The 17,264-nt window shown below is 52.5% G+C and overlaps 1 protein-coding gene across 1 annotated transcript in view; it reads left to right on the forward strand.

The window, feature by feature from the left end:
• The window catches only part of TGFBI (transforming growth factor beta induced), a 34,584-nt gene extending 19,741 nt beyond the window's left edge, over positions 1 to 14,843 (forward strand). The window contains exons 7-17 of the mRNA XM_066272536.1: positions 655 to 796; positions 3,288 to 3,500; positions 4,301 to 4,438; positions 5,208 to 5,353; positions 6,096 to 6,232; positions 7,034 to 7,164; positions 9,470 to 9,594; positions 10,801 to 10,903; positions 12,558 to 12,637; positions 13,704 to 13,728; positions 14,207 to 14,843. Of these exons, the coding sequence (XP_066128633.1) occupies positions 655 to 796; positions 3,288 to 3,500; positions 4,301 to 4,438; positions 5,208 to 5,353; positions 6,096 to 6,232; positions 7,034 to 7,164; positions 9,470 to 9,594; positions 10,801 to 10,903; positions 12,558 to 12,637; positions 13,704 to 13,728; positions 14,207 to 14,247 (1,281 nt within the window). The 3' untranslated portion in view covers positions 14,248 to 14,843. The remainder of the gene's footprint in view (positions 1 to 654; positions 797 to 3,287; positions 3,501 to 4,300; positions 4,439 to 5,207; positions 5,354 to 6,095; positions 6,233 to 7,033; positions 7,165 to 9,469; positions 9,595 to 10,800; positions 10,904 to 12,557; positions 12,638 to 13,703; positions 13,729 to 14,206) is intronic.
• The last annotated feature ends 2,421 nt before the right edge of the window (positions 14,844 to 17,264 follow it).

Here is a 17,264-nt window from a genome sequence, read left to right on the forward strand (position 1 = left end):
AACAAGCAGGGGGCCAGTGAGGCTCAAGAGGGAGGACAGCTAGGGGCCGAGGCCGGGCCGGCAGGGAAGCACCTTCCGGGCCTTGCAGACCTGTCCGAGGAGTGTAGCTTCATCCTGAGAGCAGCAGGAAGCCATGTATGCTTCTAGCCCATTCTGGCCACTCTGTAGGGGAGGGGTAGTATGATCTTTACACAGGTCGTTATACCCGTAACTATGTAACTACAGCATGAGAAGGGCAGTGAGCTGTGTGGGCATGTGTAACAGGCGCCGCCCTGGGGGCAGTGGCAGGGGCGGTGGTGGTGGGAGGCGATGGTATGTGGATTACCTAGAGAAGGGACATCTTAGTTAGAGCCCAAAGAAGGAATGGGAATCAGAGAAGCCACAAAGGGGGAGGGGGAGGGGGAGGGCACATGCTGCTGGTGGGAAGGGAAGAGGCACTTGAAGTAACTGAATGGTGGCCAGAGTGGCCGGGGCCCAGGCTGAGCAAGGCCTTCGAGGCCATGGGAGGAGGTGAGCTCTGGGGTGACCTTTCTTTTCATGGGGGGCCTCTACAAATGCCTGGAGCCCTCAGGGGAGGACTGGTGAGGCTGTGACTATGGTCAACAGAAACTCTTGTAGCCTGCAGGGGTTACACTACCCTCTCCCTCACCACAGGCTGCTGTGGCTGCGTCGGGGCTCAACACCCTGCTCGAAGGTGATGGCCAGTTCACACTCTTGGCCCCCACCAATGAGGCCTTCGAGAAGATTCCTGCTGAGACCTTGAACCGGATCCTGGGTGACCCAGAGGCCCTGAGAGGTGAACACCCTTTGGTTCATGTTGACACCTACTAGGAGCAGCTGTGTTGAGCCCACGGCCTGTGTCTCCCAGGATGGAGGTGCACCTGCCATCCTGTCCTGCTGCTCCCACCCGCCCTGTCTCTGCACAGGATAGAGCAGAGCCCTGGTCAGAGGGGGACGGGGGAAATCCGGCAGCCTTTGTCTGGGGACACAGTTGGGCCAAGGAGGGAGGCTGAGTTGGAGGTACAAAGCAGGTCCAGGCCAGGCTTGGAGAGAGTTAAAGGCCCAAGTGACCAAAGCCAGAACAAGGCTGCAGGTGGACAGAAGCTTGGCGGCATGTGGAGGGGGCAGCAGGTCCTGGCGCCTTTGACACGGAATCATCACACTGACCCTTGCACTGTTCCTGTGTCTGGCCAGGGGTGTCGTGGATAATCTGGAATAATGGTTAAAAACTAGTAACGGTCATCTCTTGACTCATCATTGCTGGGTCCTTCCTTATCTCCTCAGTGAGCCTCTGAGTTGGGGGGTGCACTGATTACTACTGGAGGAGAGGGGAGGGGATACCAGGCTCTGCGCCACCCCTCACCTTGCCCCCTTCAGCTCCAGGACCACCAAGCTGCTGCCTGGTGACCCCTGAGCCCCTGCAAAGGAGACTAGGCCTCAGGTCCCCGGTATGGTCTAGCCACACTTAACTCCTCCAAGATATATTACAGGGAGGACTTCATTTTTTTTAACTCTATTTAAACCCACTTTTGAAATATATTATCTACAATGCCTGCTGCATTTCTGACATTATACATGTAAAAGGTTCTCTTTGCAGCCATACAGGGACAGGAAAGGGTACGTTGCTGAAAGCACAGGTGGCTGTGTCCAGATGTTGTGGTGCCTCTATATGTCTGGCCTGAGCCAGGAACTGGGCCACAAAGCCGAACACCATACAACCTTTGCCTTCAAGGAAGTTTAGCCTAGTGGGGACAACAAGCTTAAAAGCAGGTCCCAATGACAGAGATACTCACCATAAGGGCAGGGCACAGATGGGGCACATGTAGCCAGAGGGGTCTGGAAGGCTTCCTGGAGGAGGTGAGATATGGGTGCATCTCAGCATAGACTTCCATTTAGAACTGTTTCCCCTGAAACATGTTTTGTACAGAGCACGTTTTTATCTTGTAGATAACAGAACTCCTTAGTACATAGTGGAAAAACAACCACCTGCCATTTATCCTTTATGCACAGCTTCCTTCTACTCCGTGACCGTTTGCTCAAAGCAAGAGCCCTCTGTGTGGGGGTTGGCTGGCAGCAGGGAGGCAGAAGCCAGGTCCTGTAGTTACTAGTGAGCTGGCAGGCAGGTGAGAAGCGGCCCCAGGTGTGCCCCTGTGTGTGAAGATGCTTCCAGCCCTAGCCTGGCTCACCCTGTGGGTGGCCCTGGCAGGTCACCCCCACCTTCCATTTCTGTCCCTAAGAAGCCGAATCCCCAAGGCCTCATCCCCACAGCGGTCTTACTCTTTCTCTTCCTGATGGCTGAATCCGGTCAGTATGGCTCTCAAGGTCCTTGCCGCTTCTGCAGGCCCACTGGCCCTGCGGCCTCAGGGTTTCCTCATGCCCGTGACAGCGCAGTTTTGGTTCCCACATTTGGGACAAATTGAAACTCGCCTCTGCTGGTGATCAGCAGTCCCAGAACCTGCCCTGCCTGGCTGGGGCTGGGGCTGGGGTACCACCCCTGTCTGCTCCTCGCAGCTTCCTCGGGCCCCCAGCCCCCGTCTGGTGCCCAGAGCAGCTCTCGGCAAGTAAATCACTGATTATATTTATGATTCATGGGTGGGGAGAATGGGGTGACGAAGACCATGTCTTACTGGTTACCATTCCCGACCCCTGAGAGAGCCTGGCAGCCAGCAGACCTTTGGGTAAAATGTACACAAGCAAATGAAATGTACAAATAATTCATAACATCATGTGCTACAGTTTCCATCTTCTCCTACTACATTTTACATGTTTATTAAGGTCAGTAGATAAAAAGTCCCAGAGTGAACTCCTTTGAGTTTTTCCCCTATCCCTGAACTTCAGGTACTAATGAGAATTCACCTTGAAGTTCAAGTGTTAACAAGCTAATCACTAATACTTACTGCGCATTTACTCTGTCAGGCACTGTGCTGGGTTCTTCACACTCAGTTTCATGTCGTCCTTACACCAACATTCGTAGGAGATGAATGTTGTGCTAACCTGCACTTGACGGTTGAGGAAGGTAAGACTTTAACAGGCTAAATGATTTGCTCCAGCACCCACAGCTGGTAGGTGGCTGAGCTGGGAGTCAGAGTCAGGCAGTCTGACTACAGAATCCAGCTAGTTTCGGAGGGATAGCAGGCAGGACAGGAGGAGCCAGCCATGCAGTGCCACAGCCTCATCCAAAGGTCTGCGTTGGAGAGAACAGAATCCTCACAGCGTGGCAGGCTGCGAGCCGGCCCCCGGGGTCAGCCTGGAGTAGCACTGACCCACCTGTGTTGTGTGGCCCCCAGACCTGCTGAACAACCACATCCTGAAGTCAGCCATGTGTGCCGAAGCCATTGTGGCGGGGCTATCCGTGGAGACCCTGCAGGGCACCACGCTGGAGGTGGGCTGCAGCGGGGACATGCTCACCATCAACGGGAAGGCCATCATCTCCAATAAAGACATCCTGGCCACCAACGGTGTGATCCACTTCATCGACGAGCTGCTCATCCCAGACTCCGGTAAGCCAGGCCTGAGACCTCGGTCCTAGCAGGCGCGTGGTCCCCTCTGCTGTCCATGGTGGCTGAGCCAGGGGGTTCTGGGATTTCTGGGGCCAATTCCCTGCCTGCACCCAGCTCACAGCCTCTCAGGAAATAGCCTAACGCCCCGGGGGGTGGCAGCAGATAGTGGACCGACCTGAGCTGCAGGCCCGGGAGTCTGGACATTATATTGGGGGCAGTGGGGAGTCTCTGGAGGCATCTGGGGAGGAAGTGACTCCATCACAGAAACCTTCAGAAGACCAGCCAGCTCCGTGGGGCATGGGAGCCAACTACTTTCTCACCGGGGCCCAAGCATCCCAGGGTCAATGACCTGGGGAGAAATGACCGAATGGACTTTGGCTTGGGTTTCATTTAGCACCCTAGTCCCATTCTGGAATTCCAGGGAAGCCTACTGCCCACAAGTGAAGAATTTGCAGAGGAAAAGCCAGACCAGAAGAAAATTTTTCATAGGTGTGCCACTCTTCCAAAGCCGTGACACAGACCACGCAGCCTTCGTCCCTGCTCTAGGCAGTGCCCTATCCAAGGGCTGGGACAGCAGCTGACCTCTGCCCAACTGAACTTCACCTCACTTCCCTGACCCGGGAGAGTTTTGGGGTGACTGTCCCTTGGTGACATGAGCCCACAGTGCGGCAGCAGTGTTCAGAAGCATTGTTGACTCACGAGGTGACATTCCTGTTGATGCGTGTCATGCTCTGGGGTGGACAAATGATAAATGAAAACAGTCCTTTTAACTTTTGAACCCATTTTCTGCTTCCTTGTAGCCAAGACGCTGTTTGAGTTGGCTGCCGAGTCCGATGTTTCCACTGCCATTGACCTTTTCAAACGAGCGGGCCTCAGCTCTCATCTCTCTGGGAATGAGCGGGTGACCCTCCTGGCCCCCCTGAATTCTGTCTTCAAAGGTAACATAGGGGAGGCACCCCTGTGAGTGTGTCACTGGGGGCAGCTGCCCTACTGCTGTCACCTCTCTGATTTAGAGCCCCCTGGGAACCTTAGCGCTCCCGCCCAGCTCAACCGAAAGCAGATGCGACTTCGCCAGGAAGCTCAGAGCCACTGCTGTTTCCCTTGGCAGAGCAGAGAGCACACTGGGGGCTCTGGTCCTCAGAACTCAAGAGTTTGTGTCTGTTGGGGGAGCAGAGCAACTCCCCCTGCCTTTTTATTTGCAGTGTCAGTGGCCAGTGTGATAGTCAGGTGGTCAGCGTGAGGAAGCAGCTGAGTGTGGCCACGGGGAAGGCAGAGTTGGGGCCAACTTGTGTCCCTGTCTTCCCCTCCCTCTTGGGACAAAACTCCAACCCCCCTCCATCATCTTCTAGACCTTCTAGTGCAGGGGTCCCCAAACTTTTTATACAGGGGGCCAGTTCACTGTCCCTCAGCCCATTGGAGGGCCGCCACATACATTGCTCCTCTCACCACCAATGAAAGAGGTGCCCCTTCCGGAAGTGTGGCGGCGGGCTGGATAAATGGCCTCAGGGGGCCGCAGTCTGGGGATGCCTGTTCTGTGAATTCTTTTAATTCACAGAAGATGCCAGGTTTTAAGCACTACTGCAGCCTCACTTGCATTCTCAGTCTCCGTTTCCAAGGTCAAGGAGAGCCAGGCTCTTCCCTGCGTGTGTCCCTGTTCGCGTCCTTTCCGGGGCTTGCCCTTGGACCTGACCGCACCTTCTCTTGCAGATGGGACCCCTCGCATTGATGCTCGTACAAAGAATTTGCTTCTGAACCACATGATTAAAGACCAGCTGGCCTCCAAGTATCTGTACCACGGACAGACCCTGGACACTCTGGGTGGCAAAAAACTAAGAGTTTTTGTTTATCGTAATGTAAGTTCTGAGTCCCCACTTGTGTCCCTTCCTGTCTCAGCTCTAAGAAAGAGAAGCTATATTTGTGTTTAAAAAAGGAAAAGAAAGAAAAAAAGAGTCATCAATAACCAGCAGCTTGCCTGGCAGCTGGTTTTTCTAATAAGGAAGAAAAGAATTTCTGTAATAGATAGCAAATGAGGTTTTGTAGAAGGATTGGAATCTTTTTCTGGAGGCCGTCAGGAATAAATCACACACCTGTCTGACCTGGTCAGGTAGGCAGCAGTCTACCCTGAACTCAGAGTGCTGAACTAAGGGCACAGGGATGGAGTGCTGAATCCTTAGCTTATGTGAAGAGAAGCCCCCTGGACTGAAGCACAGCCCTCCTTGGTCCAAAGATTCTCTTCTCGCTTCTCCTATCTCTCCTCCCTCTTCAAACCCAACAGTTACTCTGGAACATCAGACAGGAAGCACACACAACATAGCTCTTGCTTGAGACCAGCCAACACCTACTGACCAAAGTCTGCTGACATCTGTTAAATAAATCAGTCAATAGACTCAACCTCACGTATAACGTGATCTTCTCTTTCCTTAAGGAACACCATTTTTATGTGTTTCTTTCCTGGAGGAAACACATCATTTTATCCCCGTCTTGAAAACTCACCCCAGTATATATTTATTGATCTTTATGAATGAAAGCATCAGGACAAATCAGGGTGCTTCTGCTTGGGGGGATAACCAACCCTGTCTCTGCCCCTTTGCACAGAGCCTGTGCATCGAGAACAGCTGTATTGCTGCCCACGACAAGAGGGGAAGGTATGGGACGCTGTTCACCATGGACCGGGTGCTGACCCCACCAATGGGGACTGTCATGGATGTCTTGAAGGGGGACAATCGCTTCAGGTAACCAGCCCCATCCCAGGGCGGGGCTCCTGCCCAGTGGTCATGAGGGGGAGGATGCTGGATATCAGCTGTCTGCCAAGCCCCCACCTCCCTCTGGGGGTTAAAGAACACCAGTGACATGCTGGTGTGACCTTTCTGGCATGGGCTGTGGGAAAGATCAAAGTGACCTTAAAACCTAAGCTGAGAAAAAGGGTTAATTCTGGGAGTGGAACCCTCACATCCGAGGGGAACAGAGAGGGACTGCACTTTTATTATTCAAATGCAAAGGGAGACGTCACGCTCTGCTCTTGACATTCCTAGTGGGCTGAGTGCGCCTGGTTTTGAGTGCACGTGTAGTGTCTGTTAATTGCACTTAAAGGTTTGCCACTCTTTCTCAGGCTCCCTGTGTCACTTTTCTTGCCTGTTTTCTCCATTTCTAACTTCTGTGCTCACAACCGGGTATTGTGACATTGAGTGTTTCCTGTCACTGAGTTCAGCCACCTGCCTGCACATGAGCCTGGGAGACTCACCCTCTGCCCTCCCTGGAATCACATCTCCAGGGCCCGGTGGCTCAGCCAGTCTCTGGGTCAGCCCTGCCACATGCCTCTCCCTTCCTACCCTCCCCCACCCCTCAGGCCTCTGACTTCTGGCCAACTGATCTTGGCATTTGAGGAGAGAAGCCACAGGCTGGCATTGTCGCTTTTTGTGTGGGGGTGGAGGGGTGAACCCAGTGCTCTGGGCTCCACCTGCCCATAGTGGTGAGGTGTGTGTGGAAGAGACGGCCCCCAAGGCAGTGACTGTTTTCTGTGCGTGTGTCCCCAGGATGCTGGTGGCCGCCATTCAGTCTGCAGGGCTGACGGAGATGCTCACCCGGGACGGGGTCTATACCATCTTCGCTCCCACAGATGAGGCATTCCAAGCCATGCCACCAGGAGAACAGAGCAAACTCTTGGGTAAAGACCAATTTAAGTACATTTTTCAGCTTTTTTAAAGTAACTACATAAATCAGAGCCCCAACAGGAAAGAGTTGGCACATTCCAAAGGGTTTGACTGAAAGAAATTTAACAATGAGACTACTGGCAGAGGTGTGGGCAAAATATGATGGTGCCCAGGAACTAACAAGGCCTTGGGGGCAGGTTGGGGTGGGCAGGACCAAGAAGAATTGGATGAAGGGCACAAGACAGTGGCCAGAGCCACACACAGCTGCTGTCAGAACCCTGGTCTCCACACGCCTCAGCCCAGTCTCCTCTCCCACACCCACTGCCGGCCAGGCCTCCTGTCAGTGGGCGACAGCAGGGTGATTGAGAGAGCCTGGAAGCCACACTCACAACCGTCAGCCTTCCCGGCGCCGAACAAGGCAGAGAAGAGCAGAAAGGACTTCAGGGTGGATGAGAATCAGCCCAGTCAACCAAGACATGGCTCAAAGTCTTTTACCTGCATGGGGATAACAGCTTTACTGAGAAGCCGTCACAGCCCTGAGAAATGTAGCTGAGGATGTTGGAGAAGAAATCTAATGCTCAAGAGCGTAAGCTCCCAGATTACCCAAAAGCAGGTTCAAATCCTGCCTCTGGCCTTTACCAGCTGAGTGACCTCTAGCAAGCTCTTCCCATCTCTGAGCCTCCGTTTTCCCATTAGGAAGACAGAGATAATAAGAGTACCGTGCTCAGTGTATTGCGAGGATTAAATGAGGTGTTCCCCACATTGCTGGGCTATACTCTCCATCAGTAATGGCCGCCATGGAGGGGCTGTGGGCAGGGTTGCGGCGTCGAATCCTGATGCAACCCCATGAGAGGCACTTCTACCCATCACAGAAAGGTGGGCCTGAGGAGAAGGAGGAGGAGGAGGATGTGGCGGAAGAGGAAGGACCTTGGCCAGACCTTGGGGCTCACAGAATCTATACCTCCCTTTCTGCTCTGGAACAGAATGGAAAGTTCAGGTTGCAGGCGGCTGCGGGCTGAATTTGTGTCCTTTTTAGTTTTCTTTATTGCTCAGTGAATGCCTATGTCTCTGATGCTGACGCATGTCCCTGAGAAGAGGGGAGAAGTTCACTCTGAACATAAACTTCCCGCGCTCTCCCTGTCCAGCAGGAACGATATATTCCCCAGGTGGCCTGAGCCTGCTGGGCTTCCATTTCATTTTCAGCTACAGGAGCAGAGGGGGTGGGAGCCAAGCTTCCCAAACACACCCTCCCACAGGCCCACGGTGGGATTAGACTCCAGCACTCCTGGGGGATGGAGGGCCAGCCAGCTGTTAGAGGTCAATCCAGATGTAGACATCTCAGAAGAGAGCGGCCCCTGGCACCTCAGGAACCGGCGGTGTTTCTGTAGAAGGGGCACTCTTGCCAGCTGCAGGCTGTGTTCAAAAATCACTTGGTATCTGGTTGCTCCATCCCACAGCACGAATGCGGATGTGTGGGTAACCAAGTGGACTCTCTGAAATGCTTTAAAACTTCCTCCATTCTCAGTTCCAAGGTGCTAGAAATAGCCATCTATGAGCCCTGGAGAAATTCAGCCGTTTGACTGGCACTGTGAGGATCAGGGGCAGCCGTGTTAGAGATGAGAGAGCAGCTGGCGGCCTGCAGCCCGGCCTCCCACACTTAATTTGGGAAATGCCTGTGCACCTTTACGAGCGATTGGATGCTGTCCCCCTTTGGAGAAGCTGATGTGGGCTGGAAGGAATGCTGAGACGTGAGGAGGCGGCAGGCTGTGGCGGGAATCCCGCCTCGGCCCTGACCTCACCGGCTCCATGGCTCCTCCACATTGCAGCTGTTGACTCTTTCAAGTCCTCCCTTCAGGAAATAGCCGTCTCAGAATATGCATCTGAGAGCAGAATGTGTAAATATTTCACTACTGTGTTATGACCATCGGGAGCCACACTGGTGATGAAATGTCCCAGATGCCAGGCCTGGAAAGGTCCCTGGCTTTCCAAGCAAATATTTAGCTTATGGAAACATGAGTCATGCTCACAGAGGAGTATGGATTAACTCCTTCTGAGCATCACAGAGAGCACATGCTTCAACCCAGCAGCCGCCAGCTTCAGGGGAGACTCATGGCCACAGACCCATGCCCTGTTCCCCTGGTCACTATACAGCAGTGGGACAGAGGGCTGAGCACACAGTGGGTGCTCAGAGAGTATTTATAGCCAGGCCGGGAGTTCTTTAACTCAGGGGTGACCACTTTTATCTTCTCTGAGCCCTCTTTGACCACGCCGATTTCTGACCTGGGGATTGACTCTGCTTTCTTCCCCACAAACCTGCAGGCAATGCCAAGGAGCTTGCCAACATCCTGAAATACCACATTGGCGACGAAATCCTGGTTAGCGGAGGCATCGGGGCCCTGGTGCGGCTGAAGTCTCTCCAAGGGGACAAGCTGGAAGTCAGCTCGGTGAGTGTGTCTCTGAAAGTTAGAGGGCTGGCTGTGCCTTGCAACCAGGATTCCAGGGCACATCTCACCCCAGAATGGCGTTATACACACAGGCTTTAAGATAGCATCTGGAATCACTGAGTGCATTTTAACCAAAGAAAGAAAATCTAAAAGAGTCTTCAGGGAAATCAAGTGAGATTGTCATTAGACATAAATAAGACCTTCCAGATTTGTAGGGGAATGAAGCATCTGATTGGCATCTGGGAGAGTCTGTTAGATCTTCCTTCCCTTAAGGAAATAATAGGCAATTACTTGTATGTCTTAAGAGATCAATCCCCAATTCCCTGCCCACTCCATCCCCCAAATCTGAGCGCACTGAGTTGCACCATGAGCCAGACCATCCCAAAAAGCTTCTCTTCTGTGACATAGTCTGTGCACTTCCCTTGCTATGCATGTTGATACACATTCCACTTTGGAGCTGCCTGAGGCCTCCCTGACTGTACCAGCCACGGCCACTGACCCACGTGGAGGGACTGCTCAGTATGCAGCTGGCCCAGCCTCTGCGCCCTGCTCCTTCCTGAGCTCCAGCCATCCCTTTGCTGGTTGGTTTCTCTCCAGAGCATGCGAAGGCATGTAGGGAGGCAGGGACGACTTGTCTGACTTATGCAGGTCACCTGAGACTCTCCCAGCACTTAGAATTGGGTGCCAGGTCCTGTCTGTCACAGGCTTCAGTTCCCCTTTTTCCCCTTTGATATATGAGTCATTCAGGAAAGCCCAAAATAGAGTTACTCCAGTACACTTCCTGTGAGAAAACCCTATGTACAGCATGGAGGAGAAGTGGAAAGAGCCCTTTCCCCAGAGCTGGAGGCCTGGCCTAATCTGTCCCCATCTGTCCCTTGGCCTCTCTTGAGTCTCAGTTTCCTCTTCTGTTACATGAGGCAATGGTGTCTACCTCCTGACCCACACACTGCATTGAGGACGACATGAAGAATACAAAAGAGCACACTGTAAATTACAACCTGCTGAGTCCACACAAGGGACTGAGTCCACAAGTGGAATGACTCCACCAGACCAGAGGCCTGGAGTAGGCAGGGACTGTTCCTTTCACCAGCAGATCTCCAACACTTAGCACAGGATCTGGCATCTAGAAGTGCTCAGTAAACATTTGCTGAATGGGTAAGATAAGCACACTCCACATTCAACAGTTGCTGCCTCTTTTTCTCGCAGAAAAATAATGTAGTGTATGTGAACAAGGAACCCGTTGCTGAGGCAGACATCATGGCCACCAATGGCGTGGTCTACGCCATCTCCAATGTCCTGCAGCCCTCAGGTATGGCCCCACAGTGTCCCATTCCCACTCAGCTTGTAGCTGACCCTTCTTTAGCAGTTGGTGTTCAGTGGAAACACTCTTCTGAGCAAAGGTAAGAATAAGGGACCCTGGCTGGTTGGCTTAGAGGTAGAATGTCAGCCTGGTGTGTGGAAGTCCCAGGTTTGATTCCTGGTCAGGGCACACAGGAGAAGAGACCTTCCCCCTTCTCTCTGTCTCTCTCTGTCTCTCTGGCTCCTTGCCTCAGGCGCTGAAATAGCTTGGTTGCTGAGCAATGGAGCAGTGGCCCCAGATGGGTAGAGCAGCGCCCTGTAGGGGGCTTGCCAGGTAGATCCTAGTTAGGGCACATGCGGGAGTCTGCCTCTGCCTCCCTGCCCCCTGCCTTTCACTTAATAATAAAAAAAAGGTAAGAATAAAGTGCAACATGCAAACTGAGCCTTCGTGGACAGCATCAGTGTGGCTGATTGAAAATGAATTAGGAACTGTTGTTTCAAAGACTTTATACTTTCCCTGGCCAGGTAGCTCAGTTGATTAGAGCATCGGCCCAATACTCCAAGGTTGTAAATTCGATCCCCAGTCAGGGCACATACAAGAAGCAACCAACGAATACATGAATGAGTGAAGAACAAATCGATCTCTCTCTCACTCTAATAAATACATTTTTTTTAATTAAGAAAAAAAAGACATTATAGCAAGGAACACAAGGACAGAACTCTGTTTGCTGAATTGCCAGCTGTCTTAGCCCACTCACAGCCCAGCGTTTGTTACACGCATACACTATGAACACGGTCTCAGTGTCGCTCCCCATGGGAGTGCGCTTTACCTCTGGCAGCGTTGAACTTGAGTCCAGCCTCCATCCTCACTTGTGCATCCATCTTTCTTTATACTTGCTCCAAATTCTGTCAAAATTTATGAAAGTTATAAGGGAAAAATTCATTGGAAAATGTGAGCCAGAAAGCCTGACAGTTCCCCTCCATCATGGCTGTTAGGCAGCAATTGTCAACCTTTCTCATCTCATGACACACATAAACTAATTACTAAAATTCTGTGACACACCAAAAAAATACATTTTTTGCCTGACCAGGCAGTGGCACAGTGGATAGAGCGTCGGACTGGGATGCCGAGGACCCAGGTTCGAGACCCCGAGGTCGCCGGCTTGAGCGCAGGCTCATCTGGTTGGAGCGAAGTTCACCAGCTTGGACCCAAGGTCGCTGGCTCAAGCAAGGGGTCACTCGGTCTGCTGAAGGCCCACGGTCAAGGCACATATGAGAAAGCAATCAATGAACAACTAAGGTGTCACAACGAAAAACTAATGATCGATACTTCTCATCTCTCTTCGTTCCTGTCTGTCTGTCCCTATCTGTTCCTCTCTCTGCCTCTATCTCTATAAAAAAACAAACGAACAACAAGAACACATTTTTGCCGATTTAACAAAAAAAGAGGTACAATTTGGGTCATTCACACTGAACAACTATTGTGTTGACAGTTGTCATTTTATTATTTGACAATCTAAAGAAAAAGAAGTCACTGCCCCCAAATAGCCGGGTATTGTATGTTGTAAAACTTCGTGCGGCACAGCAGTTGAAAGCCCCCGCTGTTGGTAGTGACATGCTAATAGTTTCTCTCTCGCCAAAGCCACCTTTTCTTTCATCTCCAGCCAACAGACCTCAGGAACGAGGTGACGAACTTGCAGACTCAGCACTTGAAATTTTCAAACAGGCATCAGCGTTTTCCAGGGTAAGATCCCTGCTAGGTTCACCCTTGGCCTGAGCAGCCCTGGGCCCTCTTCTTGGGCCCATGGAGTGGTTCTCAGGTCCCCTCTCTTCCTTGGATGCTGTCCTGGGGCTCTCTTGAGATTTCTTCCCTCTCCCGTTGGGGCATCCTTAGCTCTAGCCTGTGTGGAGTTCAGGGAAAAGGACCCAGGTAACCCCTGCTTCCATTGTGGCAAAAGCCCAGGCCTTCCAACCAAGGCTGCTGAGCCTCTGTGCATGGGGAAGCCACTGCTGGTGAGAACAAGTACAGCTCCAGAATCCATCTGTCTAAGGAGAGCAGGCTGTCCTGAACTCAGCCTGTGGGGTCCAGGCCTGCCCTGAGCCTGCTTCACGTTCCTCTTCTGTTGTCCATGACACAACATGGCACCTCTGCATGGCGCTGGGGCTTCCCGGGCAATGCTGTGGCTTCTGGACCCAGGGCCAGCTGTGTGTGCAGAGGGCACTTTCTTGCCTGAGCCCCGCCCCTTTCAGGACCTCTGACTCTCTGTGCTGCTTCTCTTCCTGCTTCTGACTTTGCCCAGGGTCTAGGAGCCCAACTGAGGGGCTTTGCTACTTTGGATCAGGTGGTGCCCTTTGGGAATATGGAGCACCTAACAAAAGGTTTGCATTTCAAGAGTCTGCAGGATAGAGTTTGTAACCCAGAGGCCTGCAGCTAGGATGTGTCTCTTTTGTTTTGGACAGAGGGGTGTCCTTAGTGCCCCTCAGAAAGGGTTCTTGGCCCTGAGCTCCTACCTCTGAGCACCACCCCCTGTGTAGTCCCAGATCCCCAAGCCCTAGGCTGTGGTCTCGGTGGAAGCCTGGCCTTGAGGCCTGCTGGGAATGTTCCCCTCAGGCTTCACTTGGTAGAGGTTTGTGCATCACTGAGGGCTGCCGAAGGCTCACTGAGGGGCTCCCTGTGGCCCAGCAGTCTCTTCCTCTTCCTCACCCCAGCATTTGTTTAGAGTAAGGGTGGCAATGAGTGAAGCCACTGCCCTGAGCAGGTGCAGGTGAACCTTTCACTAGAAAACCTGACACCTTGTGTTTTCTTTCAGGCTACCCAGAGTTCTGTGAAGCTAGGTAAGTCTGGTCTGTTGTTTGAAGTCCCCATAGACTTATTTGGGGGCATAGACTTGTTTGGGCCTTTCCCCCAAGTAGGCCGTATCTACCATCTGCTTATATAGATAAAAACATCACTGGACAGTGAAGCAAGTCTGGCCGTTAGGGTCAGACTCAGAACACTCAATTTCCTTCTCTATAAGATGAGAAGTACCAACCATTTAGGGTAGATATACATGTTTGGCTTTGGGAGCCTGGAAATATTGCACAGGGGGTTGGCAGGAGCCCATGGTGAGGACATGGTTCCAAGCCAATAGATGTAGAAAATCCCAGTTCAGAATCTCAGTAAGATGGGCGGTGTCACCAATCACAGAGAACCTGCCATGTGCAGGAGAGTGTGGCAGAAGGCCACCTGGCCCCATGTTCATGATTCTGACAGGTCCTAGACAGATCTGGGGGAGTCAGCATCCTTTTCACCTTTCAAACTTCTCTCTTTCAGCCCCAGTCTATCAGCGGTTATTAGAAAGGATGAAGCATTAGTGCGAAGGACCATGGGAGGAACGCACTTCTACAGCTCCTTGCCAATTTCTCTCAGTTTGCCAAAGAGACTGAATGTTTCTGAAACCAAATATCACACTTCAACATCCATGGGCCTCACCATAATGAGATCTCAGCCTTGGGCAGGTTGGGGGAGGAGGGAGAGATGTACTTTTAATTTTTGTTCTCTCTAAACATGGCTGTTAATACACGGTATGGAGGGACCCAGATTTCACTGCCTGGCATTCTCTTCCAAAAAGGACCTGCCCCAGACGTGGAACTGCCTGCCTATGCCCACTGCCCCGTAAAAGGGAACCGAAGTTTGTGGAGCTCCCAAAACATGAATCAAGCAAGCCAGCATCGTGGGGGAGTTCTGGCATGGTTTTTGTAAAGCTTTTTCACAGCTGGAGAAATGGCGTCATTATAAGCTATGCATTGAACTGCTCTGTCAAATGTGTCTGGAGTCTACACATGGCTTGGACACTTCTGTGTGGCCCTGTCCAGGTAGATAACAGAGGGTAGGCAGAGCATGCACAACCCAGGATTTCCCAGGTGTGGCAGAGCCATGGTGTTTGTAATAATAAAACCAAAGAAACGTGCCCGTGTGGATGGGGACTGAACTGGCCGGGGTGTTCACCGGGGAGGGGTTTCTGGTCCTAGGGGCTGTGATGCTCCTTCATCCCTGAGAAGCGCCCGAGAGCATCTCAGCAGGGAGCCCTGACGACGCCCTGGTCCTCAGAGACCCAGACAGTACACGCTGTTTGAACCTCAGGCTTTGTTGAACTTGTGTTCATTTCCGTTCCCACCAGCCCCAGGGCCTTGAGTCTTTAGTGTTTGCTTTCCCAGCACTTCTCTTGTTGGCTCGAAGCGTCCGTGTTCCCTTACAGCATTGGGACCCTGTGAAATGGTTGCCCACATGGTCCCATTATACAGATGAGGAGACTGAGTCTCAGGAAAAAAAGAACCACTGGTAACACAGAAAATGGCCAAGCTGGGACTGGAACCCAGGTCTCCTGACTCCCAGAGGCCACCATTTGACAAGCCAGCAAGTCTGGGTTTCTGCTGTGCCAACAGCATTTCAGTGCCCTGCTCTTTCTGTGCTCTCCATCTTAAGACGTCCTTGGCACTACGAGGCTCATGTCATTGCTCCCTGTGTGGCCTTGGACCTATCACTTAACCTCTCAGTGCCTCTGTTCATTCATCTGTAACAGGAATGACCGTCACCTCTACTTCATAGGCCCATGACGAGAGTGAGACAAGATGATACTTATGAAATGCCTGGCACATCATTAGGTGCCCTTACTCTCACCATGCTGAGACTGCTCAGGATCAGCGCAGCTGAGAGCCTTTCTTGGTGTCTTTTTCCCAAAAGCAGCCCATTTCCTAGGACAGCCCTACCCTCCCACAGTTCACTCAGCCAAGGCTGGCTCTCTCCAGCAGGGGGAGCTCATTTCACTTAATGGACCCAACAAAGATAGTGCTGTCTGCAGCACCGCTGCTTGTCCACTGCTAGGAACAGCAACGGCCCAGGCAGCCCTCCCTTACAGACATTACGTGCCATCCAATGAACTTGTCCATTCATTCCACACATAAAGGAGAATCATTCATCAGGGGTTGGTGCTACTTCCTGCATATCCACGTGGGCTTGGGAGGACAGCCCTGTGGTTCTGTGCAGATAATGGAGAAACCTGAAGGAGTGGGGGTTGGGACACACACAAGCTCTCAGAGTTGGGAGAGACAGGAATTGAAGGGAGGTAGCCTGCTAAGTGGCCAGGCCTGGAGGAGGAGGGCTCAGGAGAGGGTGTGCTGAGAAGTGAGGCACAGTCTTCCGTGTGTGTCTGGTCTGTCACTGTCCCACCGCTCCGCCCTGCTCACCTGACCTGCTGGTCACACAGGCTTGGGCTGCCAGCAATGGCCTACCTCAGCACTGCCCTTGCTCAGCTCCATCTCCCTGTAAGCACTCAAAGTGCACGCACCCGAACTTTATGAGAACATCAGAACCCAAGTGATCAAATTTAAAATAAAAATCACAGGATTCTTTGAAAATGCCAAACCGCCTCTATCTGCCCCTTTGACCTCTTCCCTGGCCCCACCCAGCCTGCCTCCCCAACAAGCGGTCTCCACTCTATTCTCAGCTTCCTCAGAGAGTCCTTGTGACTGCCATTGTCCTGCATTCTCCCAGCCAAAGAGGATCAAGTTCCCATTTAGGGGTCTTAAACAGCACACCACCATCACCACCCCGTGTTTTTTTCTGGAGACTCAGTGGGCTGGTGAGTATTAGGTGCTGCCACCAGGAGATGGACTCCCAGGATTGAGGGACCATCCACTGGCTCTCTCTGGGGGTGCATGATGGCTGGAGGGAGGTGTGTGCCCCATCTGTCAGAAGGCCAGAGGGAGGTTGTCTGGCCATGTCTGAGCCCTGCCCACTGAACCCCAACCAGGAGAAAGAAGAGGGAGAAGGGAGTTGGTCCCTTCTCTTTTTGCTGTCACTTGGGGGCTCCAAGGCTCTGGGGTATAGAAAGGACTGCAAAGACCCTCAGCATTGGGGTCTGAGGACATTCTAGGCTGCAGTGGGCCTTTCCACACAGGAGGCAGGGGCTGTGTAGACCTGGCCTTGTTGGCCAACAGACAGTCCAGCTCAGCCATGGGAGCAGGGGAGGGGCTGCTGCCCTGGGCTGTGAACCTAAAGGCATGATCTTTTCTGCTCCTAACAGCCTTGCGAAATGGTTAGTGCTAGTAAAACTTTCACTTATTGCTGTGGAAATAGAAGCTGAAAGACACAGAGCAGTTTGCTGGTCACAGACTAGGAGGAGATTGGAACACAGCCCAGGTGCATGCTACTCTGGACCCTACACTCTTACCCAGTCAGCCCCTTCTGCCCCACCACACAGGGTCCATTGAGAAAGAGCCCAGGCAGCCCTGGGCAAGTAGGACATGAGTGCCAAGGTGGCCAGTAAGGACTCGGAAACCCACCCCTGTAAGAAACCCCAGCCAGCCCGGTCCAGTGTTTCCCAACCTTT

This window comes from Saccopteryx bilineata, chromosome 4, assembly GCF_036850765.1.
Source record: "Saccopteryx bilineata isolate mSacBil1 chromosome 4, mSacBil1_pri_phased_curated, whole genome shotgun sequence".
Classification (NCBI taxonomy): Eukaryota; Metazoa; Chordata; class Mammalia; order Chiroptera; family Emballonuridae; genus Saccopteryx; species Saccopteryx bilineata.